The sequence below is a fragment of the Spea bombifrons genome, chromosome 3, assembly GCF_027358695.1.
Source record: "Spea bombifrons isolate aSpeBom1 chromosome 3, aSpeBom1.2.pri, whole genome shotgun sequence".
Lineage (NCBI taxonomy): Eukaryota > Metazoa > Chordata > Amphibia > Anura > Pelobatidae > Spea > Spea bombifrons.
This window is the reverse complement of record NC_071089.1, coordinates 48,486,629-48,501,356: the sequence shown is the minus strand read 5'-3', so window position 1 is coordinate 48,501,356 and position 14,728 is coordinate 48,486,629. Positions and strand designations below refer to the sequence as shown.

At 37.3% G+C, this 14,728-nt stretch overlaps 1 protein-coding gene across 8 annotated transcripts in view; it reads left to right on the top strand.

The window, feature by feature from the left end:
• Positions 1-14,728, top strand: part of QKI (QKI, KH domain containing RNA binding) — a 66,483-nt gene that overhangs the window by 33,170 nt on the left and 18,585 nt on the right. For 4 of the 8 annotated variants that reach the window (XM_053460224.1, XM_053460223.1, XM_053460222.1 and 1 more), the window contains exons 3-5: positions 105-221; positions 2,541-2,585; positions 13,995-14,138. In XM_053460224.1, coding sequence (XP_053316199.1) covers positions 105-221; positions 2,541-2,585; positions 13,995-14,138 — 306 coding nt within the window. The remainder of the gene's footprint in view (positions 1-104; positions 222-2,540; positions 2,586-13,994; positions 14,139-14,728) is intronic. The other 4 variants (XM_053460227.1, XM_053460225.1, XM_053460229.1 and 1 more) reach the window with 1 other exon arrangement.

Sequence of the window (14,728 nt, the reverse complement as noted above, 5' to 3'; positions counted from 1 at the left end):
TGCATATTGGCGCTGTTTCCACATTATACATTTTCTCTTTCCTGATATGAAAGGTTTTTAATTAGCGGATTGTGTTAACGTGAATTTCAACTTTTCTTTTGCAGTTCAACTTTGTTGGTCGCATTTTGGGGCCTAGAGGACTAACCGCGAAACAGCTAGAAGCTGAGACAGGGTGTAAGATTATGGTCCGAGGGAAAGGTTCAATGAGAGATAAAAAAAAGGTATGTTACCATGTGACATAACTTATGTTCTTTACGATTTTGATAATGCCGGTCTTATTTCAACTATTTTGTAGGTGGTTTAGATAACCAGCCAGTTACTTGTTTTCTCCCCTTACATGAATAATTAATCTTGAGGGTTTTTTGTTTTTTTTCTAACACCATTTTGTCAACTTTTTTTTTTTTTCTTCCATCGGTTTGTTAGCTATTTAGGTTTTTTTTTTGTTTGATTTTCTAAAGTTAATTTACTGCATCTTTGCAGTAATTTAGAGCTTTTGTTTAGTAACACTAACATTCAAAACATTTTTACAATAATTAACCAAGATGGCTTACATTGATACAATAGAACAAACCACCTGTTAGAGTATTTTGGTATGACACATTGTGATTCCATATGTTAAACTTAGTGCGCTACACTATCCTTGTTTTATTGTATTTATATTACATTATGAATCAATATTGAGATCGTAATTCAAGATAATTAGTTAAAGCATGCAACAGCAGATGGATATTTTGTATTGCATAAAACTCTAAATCACATCTTTCCCACCTTTTATTATTGTAAGTATGTCCAAGTTGGTCTCCCTCAGACCCTTCTCACCTCTCTCCCGGTTTTCTAACCCCTTACTGCCTGTCTGCTTAATTTCAAAATCTTGACTCTTACTGTTAAAGCGCTTCATAGTGGTTCCCCTGCTTAAATCTCATTTATCTCTAAATACACTCCCACCCTGTTCTGTTATGGAAAGTTAACCATATTTCTGAAATGCTAGATGATGCACCCTCTATTTGGCCCTAGAGCCTGCCCTCTGTAGGATTTTATGGCACCCAGGACAGGATTCCTAGCATTCTTTGAAGATGCCCTGTTTGGGTGCTCTTCCTGCTTCGCTAAGTTTATGGTCAGTTCTGGCCAGGTTACAGATAATCTTTTATTGCAGGATGTGGTCAAAGAAAAAAAATATTTTCTCAATGCAAGATGCTTTAACATGCAGACTTGCATGGTTTTTCAAGGGCTGCCCTATGCTCTGGAATTTCCTCCCCTCCAGCCTATTTGTTTTTCCCGATGCCTTCAAGCCTCCAAAAAACCCATCAAGGCCCACTTTTTTTAGTGATGTCTACAAACCTACGTGTTGATGCCTTTCATCTTGTCTTACTTGGCCCACTATTCCTAGTACTCTCCTGCCGTCAGGCAATACTTATGTTAATATTACTTGTCCCTAGCAGTGGCACCTTTTACCTCTTGTGTAATACACCCAAACTCCCTTTAAATTGTAAGCTCAGTTGAGTAGGGCCCTCCTTAACCTTTGTTTATGTAAGTTGAATTGTTATGTTATATACTACTTATGTCCTGTCTACCCATTGTACAGCGTTGAAGAATATGATGGCGCTATATAAAACAATAAGTCCCGTTTGAGTCCCATTTCAAAACGCCACTTGAAAGAGACATGCTGCCTTTAACAAGGTATTCAAAATAATTCATAGAGGGTCTCCAGCATTGTCTATAAATATATGGTTTGATGGGATAAATTGATGTCCCAAATAGGACATATGGGGGGGGTGCTTATGACTAGGTGTCAAATTGCCAAATTGAAAATCAGAATTGCGCATCCCCCAAATGCGGCCTTCTAGCTCCCAAACAACCCGACAAACCCATACACGGGTGCGATATGACCAGATTTTTAATAAATTAGATGAAATCAAAATAATGGTATTTAAACACATTTCCTGTCCTGAAAAATATATAATTTATCAGTAAATTAGAAGAAAATTACAGCTGAACACACACTGCATTGTCATGAATGGTACAAAAAGTAAGAATAAGAAATGAGTGCTGTTTTAGCAGTTACCTGCACACTTTTTCCCTAGTCTCTCAGATCGTTACCTGGCGTTCTCAGTCAGTATTCTTTTTAAAAAGCACCATCATATTCTCTAGCACTGTACAATTGGTAGATGGGGGGTAAGTAGTATATAACATAACTATTTGACAGAAACGGATGCGGAGGGCCCTTCTCAAATGAGCTTCCAATTTAGAGGGAATTAGGATGTATTACACGAGATAAAAGTGCCACTTTTGGGGACAGAGTAGCCACATTAGTATAAGTATTGTTTTAGGGACTAGGAAAATGTAATATAGACATTATTTGTGTACTCTACTGCTGGACTATGTATGTATAAATGTGTCTTGGTTTTAAGATGAGCCCTGATTCTGTAATGCCTCAACTTTTTTAAATAATTTATAATTTAGATATGTGTTTGAGGTGTAGTGTTGCTAAGTACGTCGCACTAATTGCAGCAATTTTTACTGTTTTGACATGCTTCATTCAGGCTGTTACCAATATACTGGAATGCAGTATGTTGGCTCTAAACAAGGTAAGTGTTCTGGATGTTCTCCTAGTGCTACACTGAAGGAAAAGCATTTTTATGTGATTTCGGTAAAACAAAATGTAATTTCATTATCCATTTATATGCATACATTGTGTTTTCTAGGATCGATTGTGCTTATGAAAATGTATTTAACATGTATTTGTTTAGGTATAATATGCCTTAAGAAGAGACTTAGATTCAGTTAGCCTATAAAGGAATCATCTTTACCAAATTTGCTTTCTCTTGGTGTAGGTCATGAACTGTCGTTTTATGTACTGAATATTGTTTGTTATAAGTTGCATGTGGTACATGTGTAATGGCAATCAGGGATGTTAGACATTTTCATTTAAATTATAGGCTTAGAAAATTTCGTGCCCATAGGTAACATTTGTGACCTTGTGTACTTGCACATTTCTGAATTAATCGTGATTAAAAGGCACTCCATTAAATGGAAATATCTGAAGCCACGCTACTCTTCATTTAAAAAAAAAAAAAAATTTACTGCAGCAACTTTGTTTGGTTAACTTAAATTTTATATATTTTTTTTATTGCCAGTTTTTTTCTCTATTTGTTTGATTAGAACGATTAATCACTGGAGACTTAATTCAGGGTTTAAACTCCTCTGTTACTTGTACACTGACACGTAGAATACATAGCGGCACTCCGCAGGACAGTTGTTTGGAGTAGCGACTAGAAATGCATGACATACTTTTATTTTTTTCTATTTTGCCTCCTCTTTTCTGGGTGAAAATTAAGTTTGTTGCAAAGTTGTATGATTAGTTCCATTCCCAGGGAGTTGGTATGCATACATTCAGTTTTATGTTTTGCACCCCAAAACATTTTAAGTGCGAGTTATTTAGCCTGGCTAATAAATTAGTATTATGTAAAATAATATTGCTGCTATGGGATGCTGGATTCTGTAAGTCAAATGGCAATCAAAGGGAGGTTGGAGTAGAAGTAATACAAGCTTATGAAGCAGTTTTGAAGCGGCAGAAAGGAAAGTGATTTGGTTTGAAGCTGCTTGTTGAAGTTGTGATTTTATCTTAAGGCCTAAAAAACAGACGAGGAGTGTCTTAATTCTCTGACTGCGTGCATAGCCTTAAGTCAACAAAAATGCCAGTACTCAGTGTGTGGTTCAGCTGTGGATGCCCTCAGAACAGCATCTATTTCAGCTCTTGCTTACTGGCTCAAATATCTTCTGAACTCCACAAAGTAATCTTGCTTTTTTCTGACATTTAAATGTCAGACGTGCGAGGAAACAACTGTGACAATTTAGCCATTGTTTGTTTTTTTTTGGAGGGGGGGGCTTTTTTTCTTCAAAGTGCTACAGCTTCCACCCAGTTTATCAGAAACACTGTTTTCTGAAATATAATTAAAAACATTTCACAAAGCTTCAAATATTGACGCCATGACTTTCAATTAACCTTTGTGGTATTTTATGGGTAGTGGTGTTCTGCGTATCACTCTTGCCTCTGGCACTCTGTGATAAGTGTCCATTGAATATTTATGCTGGGGAATTAGTATATATCAATGTTAATGTTTTATTTCTATGTATAGGGATATTTGGAAAGGAAAACATGGATTCCAGTAGCAGCTAACATATGTATGCAGAGTAAAATGTTTTGACTGGTGCATGAAGCTCATTGGTAATAATGGGAATTTTTTTCTTCAATGTAAAGCAAGTTGAGAGAATCTTGGGCCCCAATAGGTGTTAGATTGACATATCCATCAGAAGGTGATAGAAAGTACCACAGCACTTCATACAAAAAAAGTGAATATTTGCAAGCTTGAATTAACAGATACGATGAGGTTATATTAAATATGGTAAGCATAGTTTGCATTTTGATTGATTAGGATTAGGTGGTGGCAATTGGTCAAGACTATCTAGCAGGGTAGTTTTTCTTCCAGAATAATCACTCGGTTGTATAGGTGGGGGTGGGGGTCTTTGATATGACTTTTTTTTTTCCCCTGTCCATTCATGTCCATCTTTCACAGAACGCCTTTTAACTGGATCTCGTAACTGCTACTGTATTATCGTATATTGATTATATTGCAAGTGTTGACAGTGATTTACTTAAAACCGGATGCCGATTTCCCCACAGAAATGAGAGAACCATTAAGGTTCTAGATTATAAAATCACCCCCTTTTTTATTTAAACATTGCAGCGCCACATATCTTCCATCTTTTGCTCATGAACGTTGTTTAGCAGGCTGTTTTTAACTGTTCAACATCTTTCAAGTGTAAATCAGTGGGCTTGTTAGTTTTTTTGCTGAGAAAACATAACCCCTTCTTGCTACTTTACAGAATTGTTTGGCCCAAAAATACATAGATGTTTTTTTGTTTACCTTCAATGAACTTATCTTGGCTAACCTGTGGGCCTGTAAAATCAATTACAATGGAGATCTTTTTGAATCATTTAATTACCTGTGTCTAATTAAATAAATTTTGCGTGTCTACAACTGAGGAAAGTCCATTTTATCCTTGGATGCTGTTAATTAGACTATTTAAAAGCAGTCTTGATTAGGTTTCAGTGAGCGTTTTTGCCTTTTTGTTTTGTACAACCACAGTTTTTAAGTGTTGTCGTTAAAATTCAAGAAGTCGTTGACAATTTTGGTTCTTGCTTCCATGTGATGTATAGCTGGGTTCCCCGGCCCACAAGTTGCTTTTGACATTGGAGAGAGGGATTGTGCATTTGCTTATACTACCACAATTTTCTTTCTACACCTTCACAACCAAGGATGTGATTTTCAAGTACATTCAATTTATACATCAGTTCTCATGCTTTCGCTTTGAAATCCTTGGAGCAGGTTGTAGCCGTACCGATTTTACCCTTATCAAAATGTCTGTCAGCTACTGTATGTACGTGTCTGTACTTTCCTCCCTTTTTTACTATACAGTTAAGATGTCTGCGACTTGTTAATATTTCAGAAAAGTGTTAATATTGTGTAACAATGTGTGCAGATGCCTCAGTGAGGAACTGAAAATGCTGACTTGTTAGATATTTAGTAACTCGGTGGCAGGCTTTTGCAGCTGCTATATTGTTTCAAATGTTACACAGATGTCTTTGTATAGCATAAAAGAAGCTGTGATTGCAGTTGTGAATGGAAAGTGATTTTTATACATGAGGAGGGGGGGATTTTGGTGCACATTTGTGAAATTGTTTAATCTCCTATTTGAAGGCCCTTTTGACCATCTCCAAGATGGCAACAGATGTTTGCATTCTTAAAGGGCAGCTTAAATTGTATTTTATTTCAATGAATGCATGTGCCTGTATTGCCATTTTAGGCATATTTAGAAGCATTTACTGTCTCACAGTATGACAGCACAGCAATTATGCCCAACATTTTGTCTGTGGATAGTTGATTAATTGCATTCAGTTGGTCTTCCATCAGCTATTGAGCTCCCCCTTCCATAGTGATCATCCTCATAACAGGCTACCACGTTGTAGCCATCAACAGACTGTAAACTGAAATCTCCTGATTCTACATATATTTATAGTCATGGAAAACATAAACGCCTAAATTTGTCATGTATTTATCTGCTAATTTTGTAAAGCAATATTCAGTTGAATACATCTTCCTATTTAAGATTTATAAATTAATTGAACCAGAATTGGTAATTTTTTTTTTATTTTTTTTTTTTAGGTTTTTGGCATTGTTTATACGACCTAGACGTTGAACTTCAAGGTGTTCGTTCATTGCACATTACCTTGAAATTCACCTAAATATCTCATTCTGCGTAGCCTTAATGAATGGCTTATTAACCCCTTAATGACAAAGCCCGTACATGTACGGGCTCAAAATGCATTGTTTTCAATGGGTTTAGGGACCGCCCATTGTCCTTAAGGGGTTAAATATGCAAAAGCATTATTAATGAAATTGTTTTTAATGCATACAAATGGTTAATATATGCAAACATAACTGAAAAGGAAGTTGCATAGTATCTCAGCAGATGAGAACCGTAAGAACAATCTGATCTGCTTTTTAACAGAAAAGTTTCCATGCCTGGCAGGTTTATGCATTTTAGACAGATTTCCTTTCTGCGATGTTTCTTTGGAAATACTAAGTTGCTTTAATGCAAGTGCAAGCATCAATATCAAACATAGAATTCAGTATGTATATGCGCAGAGCATTTTTTTTTACCGATTCACTACCATGTAAATTAAGGCTTTTATGCATCTAACAAGTGCGCCCCTGTGAAAGTAGGAAAGAAATAGAGGAAACCTGAGGTGCTGCATTTGGTTTGGTCCACCAGGGCACTCGCTGTCTGGGTTTTATTAGGGGGGGGCGCAATTGTACCTCACCTTAACCACAATATACCGCTGCACATTGATTTTTTATATATATATATATATATATATACCAGCCCTCAGTAACGGCACTCACACGTGTAACAGACAGACAGAGCACCCTTTGTGCATATGTGCAGATTTTGCATCTGATATTGTGGGGGGTGGGGGATTGTGGGCTTTTTCCTTTTTTGTGTGAAATGCTGCAGTGGAACTGGGCTCCCAAGAACTCATGGGAGCAAGTGTTGTGCCTTTTGGCCACTACTTTTGGTCAGTGTGTTCTCCTTTCTAGGAGAGCTGTAGGAGATCAGTCCCTCTCTTGTTTTGGCTTGGGAAGAAAGGCACAATATGTTCCCCTTGTGGGGAGTACTGTCCCAGAAGATGAGGGACTCTGTTGTCTGTGGCCTTGCCTCTGTTTTTTTTTTTTTTTTTTTTCTTCAGCGGATGATAGAGAAGCTTCTTGAAAGAAAAAAAAAAGAAAATCCCTACCGGACTTTATTCCTTGTTCAGTTTCATCTTTCCACACTCTTGGGAACCATGCAGAACTGTTAAATGTACTTAAAGATATATTTTTATGATAAATTGGAAGTTAATGCATTAGTCTTTTGATATGTTTTTTTTTGCAGGGTTCCCACAATCACTGGCTGGAATGTGTCCCTATTAAATCAATTAGTACACCAAATGTGCACTGCTTAGGGGCTCTCATTAGACTCCCTGGATATTTTGCAATATCCAGTACTGGAGCTGCCTGGAGGCAGTATGTGTGTATGCATTTCTAAGCAGGAGTTGTTAGGAACGCATCTCTTCAAATATGATTTTGAAGAATCTCCCATGCATTTGAATGGGGGGGAAAAAAAGGGGAGAAAAATCCCCTCCCTCCCTTTCCACACACATTCACACACTATAGCGCATAAAATGGATGGAATATTTACGTTCCACTACCACTACTGGTTAAATGTAGACACAGAAATTGTTGGAACCCACGTAAAAGACAATGGTTGATAATAAGCTGCTTGTATATTCAAAATGAAGTAGCTGTGATTGCTTGCAATTTCAAGTTCTCAAGTATTGTTTTTTATCTGGACAGTTACCATGTTTAATTGCTATTCAATCAAAAAAAAACCACTAAACTGCAGCTACTTGAAAACATAAAATGAACAGCAATCATCTATACAAAAAGGAAGCTGCGTTCACATAAGCGTATTCTAAATCTGCATTTTCTTTGTGTTTAATTATAGATGGCTGGCTGAGGCACTGAATTTATGAATGTGACCCTGAAACATAAGCCAGTCTTTGTTGTTCCTGTGCTCTGGCACTGAGAGAACTTAGCCGCATTGTGTGTTTCAGTGATAATGGCTGGTGCTAGAATAGCTGTTAATTAGCTACTTTGTTTTGATGTGGAATGTAGTCGGTACACTGTTTTTCATACAAGCTTTAAAGATTTAGTTGCAATTCGTATCTTGGAAATTATTTAACTCTGGAATTGCGGAAACTTAGATATTTAGATCGTTTCTGGAGAAGAGCTTATTTCCATGTGATTCTTTTCATATGTACTCTGAGAAATATATGGTCTCACTGAAATATGAACTAAGTTACCCCAAGTACCTCTAAAGTCAATAGCAGTCTGCACTTTCTTCATAGGTATGTAACAATTTTTAGTATGGAAAGTTTTCTCATCAGACAGGATAAAACTGTTTTATTGCCCCCCCCCCGTTAATGTTCATTGTTGCTGTTACCCTTGAATGGTAGAGTGACAAGGGGGATAGATAAAAAATGTGCCATATTTAGAAAGACTACTAGTTTAATTTTTTTTTAATATCTTCAAAGCAGGTGCACTGACTATCTTTCAAAGCATTTGCTATAGGTAGTATAAAAAGGAATTTAGATGTGAAGAAAACAACGGTTCAAGTTACTGTTCCCAATTGAAGGAAGCTGGTTTTGGCAGCATATGGTTGGCAGTAGCTTCTATAAGCAAAATAAATTGCATTAATGGCAAGCGCCTGTACAGATTGTTTTGCTAGAGCGAGATTAAGAGTTTCATGTGACACGAGCATAGTGTTGATGGCACTTAAGAACAGAGAGAAGGGCTTGCAATACGCTTAGCCGTGGGCAGCCACACTTGTACAGTAATAAGTGGCACAGAGGAACACTGAGGTGCCAGCCTGCCAAACCACCTCCTCTCCAAGAGCATCCCCTAAACCCCCCCTTCTAGGCCTTACTATCACATCCAATTATGAAGTATCTGTAATATTGTATTTCAGGGTAAAGTCTGTCTGCCATTAAGTGCATTTAAGGGACATGTTCTGGAGCTGTTTGGTACGGTAGGTGCCATTTTGCTGTTGAACCGTCTGCCTTAAGTGCTTGTGGGTTCAGCTGCCCATAGAAACTTTACACGACAGTTAAAATGTTTGTATGTGTGAGGTCACTCCAGTAATTAAGACAAAAGTCTTCCTAAAATAGGCTTCTTGGAAAGGAACATTTTATCATGGTTCGTCTGCTAGAGGCTTTTACTTCCGGTAATGCATCTTTTTGATCTTTTTGATTTATTTCTTTTTTTGCCTATTTCCCTAAAGCCTTTTTACTATATCCCCCTCCTAGTTTTTATGCCAAAATATATTAAATGCTGGAAGATGCAATTTTATGCAATGTGCATTTTCTGTGAAGTTCCCCAATTAATAATGTAGTGTAATTTGGGAAATATGAGCTGTTTCTTACTAGATATTAAATATACTAAGTAATTTAATCACCAAGTGATTTCACATACAGACAATTCACTAGCGGCAATTCAGAGCACAGAATTGCTATATTTCAGCAGGTAGCCTTTCACAAACCTCTTTATCTTTTGAAAACTCCTTCTGTATGATGATGTAGGTTAAGTACATCTCCGAGGGATCTTCATGTATCAGTCTTAACAATGCTAGAGTACACTTCATAATTGATGTAGTCTCGTGAGGGATGGTGCATCCTGCTGGATAATAGTTTATAAGAGTTGCTATCATTGATTTTTTTTTTTTAACACGGAAACTAATTGGCTAGACTACTTAAAGATAGTAAAACAGTGAGATAAAGGACAAGTGTGTGTATATGATATATAGATATAGATAAATAGATATATATATATATATATATATATATATAATTTAATTGTGGTGCCTCGGGGTGCTCTTAAGCCCTTATGTCATATTAACAGGAAACTGTTTTAAAATGTGCCCTTTTTTATATATTGTGAGCATTCTTAGCTACACAGTGTATGTGTGAACTCTTGCCATTAGACACACAGTAGGCGCAAAAAGTCTTTGCTAATTTCCCTACCTATAAATGCACAATTAAAGCCTTGGATCACCAGGGGGTTAGGGCAATCTGCTGTGATGCCAAGTGTTTGTGCAGAAAACCAGTTAACTTTTTTGTATTAGAACAGCAGCAATCAGACAAGACTTCACATCATTTCAACTCATCCACTTTTATTGCGCAATTGTATTTTTTTTTTTTATCTTGTTTTAAATGTGTTATAAAATATTGAATATCTCCCTGTTAATACAAACTTATGATGCACTTCACTATTGGGCAACAAATGGTATTGGAACTGAGGGATAATGCCGATTCGCTAAACCTTTACTTTTAAGCACATAAATATGAAAGGTTTCTTTAAGGCTAGTGAATTATTAAAAGGTCCAACTTTATTTTCTGTGTGCAACAAAGTTTCAGTATGTTTTCTGTGTATAAAGTCTTCTTGCCTCTATAGTACAACTACATATTTTAAAATGTTGCGATTTTCCCTTCATCATATGAAATGCCCTGCACTTCTGAATCTTTACAATGATCAGATTAAGTACTTTGTGTCTGTAGAATATTACTATATTTTGATTACCATATAAATACTCAATAGTTGTAAACACCATTCCCTCATAAGAAGCAAAGGGTCTGTGCATAATATATATATATATATATATATTATACAAACCCACACACACCTCTTCCCAAGTTATGTCTAAAGGCCGTCTTGTACAGCGGGCAACTACGTTCAAGGGATCCATGTATAAAGTGGATATAGAGGCAAAGGTGATAATTATTGACCTTATTTGCATGAGCCTACCCAGAATCCCTTGTGGTTGTGGCAGCACCATAAGATTTCTGAGGGGGAAAAAAAGCCTTCTGTCTCGTCTAGGGCTGCAACTAACGATTATTTTAATAATCGATTAGTTGGCCGATTATTTTTTCGATTAATCGATTAATCGGATAAAAAAAAATGAATGTAAATTTTTAATTTATTTAAAATAATTTACTAAACAAATGATGTTAAATACAAACAGCAGAATAAAAAAACTTTGATAATACATTTCTTGTCTTTATTTCCCAACCAGCCCCCCAATTGATGCACATTTGAGCCCAGGCTTGCTACGCTGCCTCCCAGACATGCCATGCTGCCCCCCCACATATGCCACGCTGCCTCCCACAGCACTCCACGCTGCCTCCCACATCTGCCACTCCACGCTGCCTCCCACATCTGCCACTCCACGCTGCCTCCCACATATGCCACGCCATGCTGCCTCCCACATCTGCCACTCCACGCTGCCTGCCACATCTGCCACTCCACGCTGCCTCCCACATCTGCCACTGTGCCTGATACGCCTTATATCCCCTGATACCCCACTCCATCCTCCCCAGACATGCCACCCTGCCTCCCAGACATGCCACTTCTCTACCCCCAGATATGCCACTCTACCCCCAGATATGCCTTATACACCCTGATACACCACTCCGTCCTCCCCAGACATGCCACACTGCCCTCCCCACATATGCCTTATATACTGTATATGCCTTATACCCCCAGATATGTCACTTCACTGCCCCCAGGATTTAGATTCCCCTAAATTAACCCTAAACTCCCCATTAACCATAACTGCCCCTAAATTAACCCTTAACACCCCCTTAACCACAGCATCCCCTAAATTAACCCTAAAGACCCCATCAACCACAGCATCCCCTAAATTAACCCTAAACACACCATTAACCACAACTGCCTCAAATTAACCCCAAACACCCCATTAACCACAGCTGCTCCTAAATTAACCCTAAACACCCTATTAACATAACTGCCCCTAAATTAACCCTAAACACCCAATTAACCATAACTGCCCCTAAATTAACCCTAAACACCCCACTAACCATAACTGCCCCTAAATTAACCCCCACCTCCCCTAACTTTCAGTAGCCCAAATATATATATATATATATATATATATATATATATAATGTGTATGTGTGTATATATATATATATGTGTATATATATATATATATATATATATATATATATATATATATATATATATATATTTGGGCTACTGAAAATTAGGGGAAGTGGGGGTTAATTTAGGGGCAGTTATGGTTAGTGGGGTGTTTAGGGTTAATTTAGGGGCAGTTATACATATACTTACAGTTAGATGAGTGTCACAGCCATGTGGTTCTGGCCTGGAGAAGGAAGGGGCGGGGCCAGTTGTCACAGTGATTACAGGGAGGGGGAGTAAGTAGGAGCTGCTGCTGTGAGACGGTGAGTCAGACTAAACGGATTATATAATGAGGGGGATTTTTCAGAGCGTTTGCTCTGAAAAAACCCTCATTTTATAATCGATTCAACTAATCGATAATGAAATTCGTTGCCAACGAATTTCATTATCGATTATTATCGATTTTATCGATTAGTTGTTGCAGCCCTAGTCTCGTCTCTGGTGTCTGTAGATGAGTGTTTTATAAAAAACACACTTACAATTTTCCTTGCTACTTGATTTACTGTCCCTTGTGCAGGATATGTTCATTCAGGCAGCACTGCTGCTTCCTTGTCTCTTGTTAATTAGGGGAATGTGGATGACTTATTTACCTATGTGCAGCTGAATCTTATTTGCAATTGTCATTAAATGTATTGAGAGTTGTACTCTTCTGATTGTCTCATGCACTAAGCGCCTGCTTTGAAACCTTGGCTCTAAAATGCTCAGTTAAACCACCGATTATCTGTGTTTGTTTTAATATAAAACAAGCTTTGAAACATGCGAATACTTGCCACTTTTTTATTTTGGTAAGAACCGCCTCTTTCATGGTTCCATTACCTGAGGTGTTACTTTTGAATATTTAAATACATTAAACCAATTGCGCTTAAAAGGCTAGGATTTGAGTTGATCCCCCAGACAGGTTCCTTCTAGATAGTCATGTGTGTTGCATTACAAGTTCATGGAATCTTGCTTTAACCATTTTAGCAAACTTGAGCAGTCATTTTAATTTATTTACAGGCGTACATATAGCATTTACTGTTATTGTATATGCAGAGCTGGGGTGGATTGTAGCAACTGGTTTTGCTACTTATTGTATAGTGCTGATTTTGAAACAAACTTCACCTTGTATTTAAATACAGGGTAGCATACAAAAGCAACAAATGTTTTTCATGGTGGTTTTATAGTGGATTAAAATGGGGGAATTTAACCAAGCTTGGGGTAGCTATACGTTTATCCTGAATAGAAGACCAAGCGATGTTTGCTTTGAGCCTTCACTTCAGAAATTGCCAAACATAAGCTGAATGGAGTTTTTAGTTTTTTTTTTTTTTTGGCCAAATTATATCTATTTTTTGATCGTTCTTGTATAGCTGTAGTCACCGCCACTGCAGCCACTTTGATCATATTGCATGCACACAGTATTCTTAAATTACGCAATAATCAATAGACCAATAATCAATACACATCGCATATCCCATAGCGCACATTGCCATAATCATGTATGAATCTATGGGAGCTTCTCTCTCTAGAAACTGAGATATTCTTATTGTAAAGTGAAATCCATCCTGAAGCTAACACAATCAAGAACGAATTAAGGTTTGAGCCTTTTATATTAGGAAAAAAGGGCAGACTAGATGGACGAATGGTTATCTTCTTTTGCATCTTATCTGCTATCAGACATGTGTTTCTATGTCTTGTATGCCTTATTCTTGCTGCCGTTTAATGGTAGTGCATCTAATATGCATTACCTATTGGGAGGCTAACATTTTGAAATGATTCTGGATTGTTTGGGATGTTCCTTTTTAAACCAGTTGTTCTGGAACAAAAAATGCAATGCACTCATAATTACTTTCTCTTGCCTAGGAGGAACAAAACAGAGGAAAACCAAACTGGGAGCACCTTAATGAAGACCTACATGTATTGATAACTGTAGAAGATGCACAGAACAGAGCAGAAGTAAAGCTGAAGAGAGCAGTGGAAGAAGTAAAAAAATTACTTGTTCCAGCAGTAAGTGAACATTTTTGTATATAGATGTTATAATTAACATTAGGATCAAACCTTTCTCATCTCCCCAGGTATTAGGAGCTTGAGTTCCAGAATTATAGGAAAGTAGCAGCAATGGTTTCTTTGGTGCCTTAGTAAAACCGTCATTTTAACAACAATTGCAGATGAAATTTAACCTTCTGACGGGAAGCACATAATCATACTCGTTGAATTGCATGGGACTGTTGCAGTTAGGATTTGTGTTCAAGTTGGCTTTTAATTAAATGTTTAAAGGGGAAGTCTAATGAGAATTTTGCATTTTGATCCCAAAATACCTGATTTTCTCATTTTGTTCCACTGGAGGCTGCCATTGTGATATTTCCCTTCTCAGACACCACACTCACAGTAAAAGTACATTTCTCCGTAAACTTTCATTGGTCTGAGTGTCCAGTTGAATGATAAACAGACCCATTGAGGCACTATGACAAGAAGTCCGTGTATTTTTGGATCAAACTAAGACAAAACTGATGCAAATGGCTAATACATAATTACCTGAAAACACACACACACATATTATAATGTAGACATTCTACACCACACATTGGATTCAGATA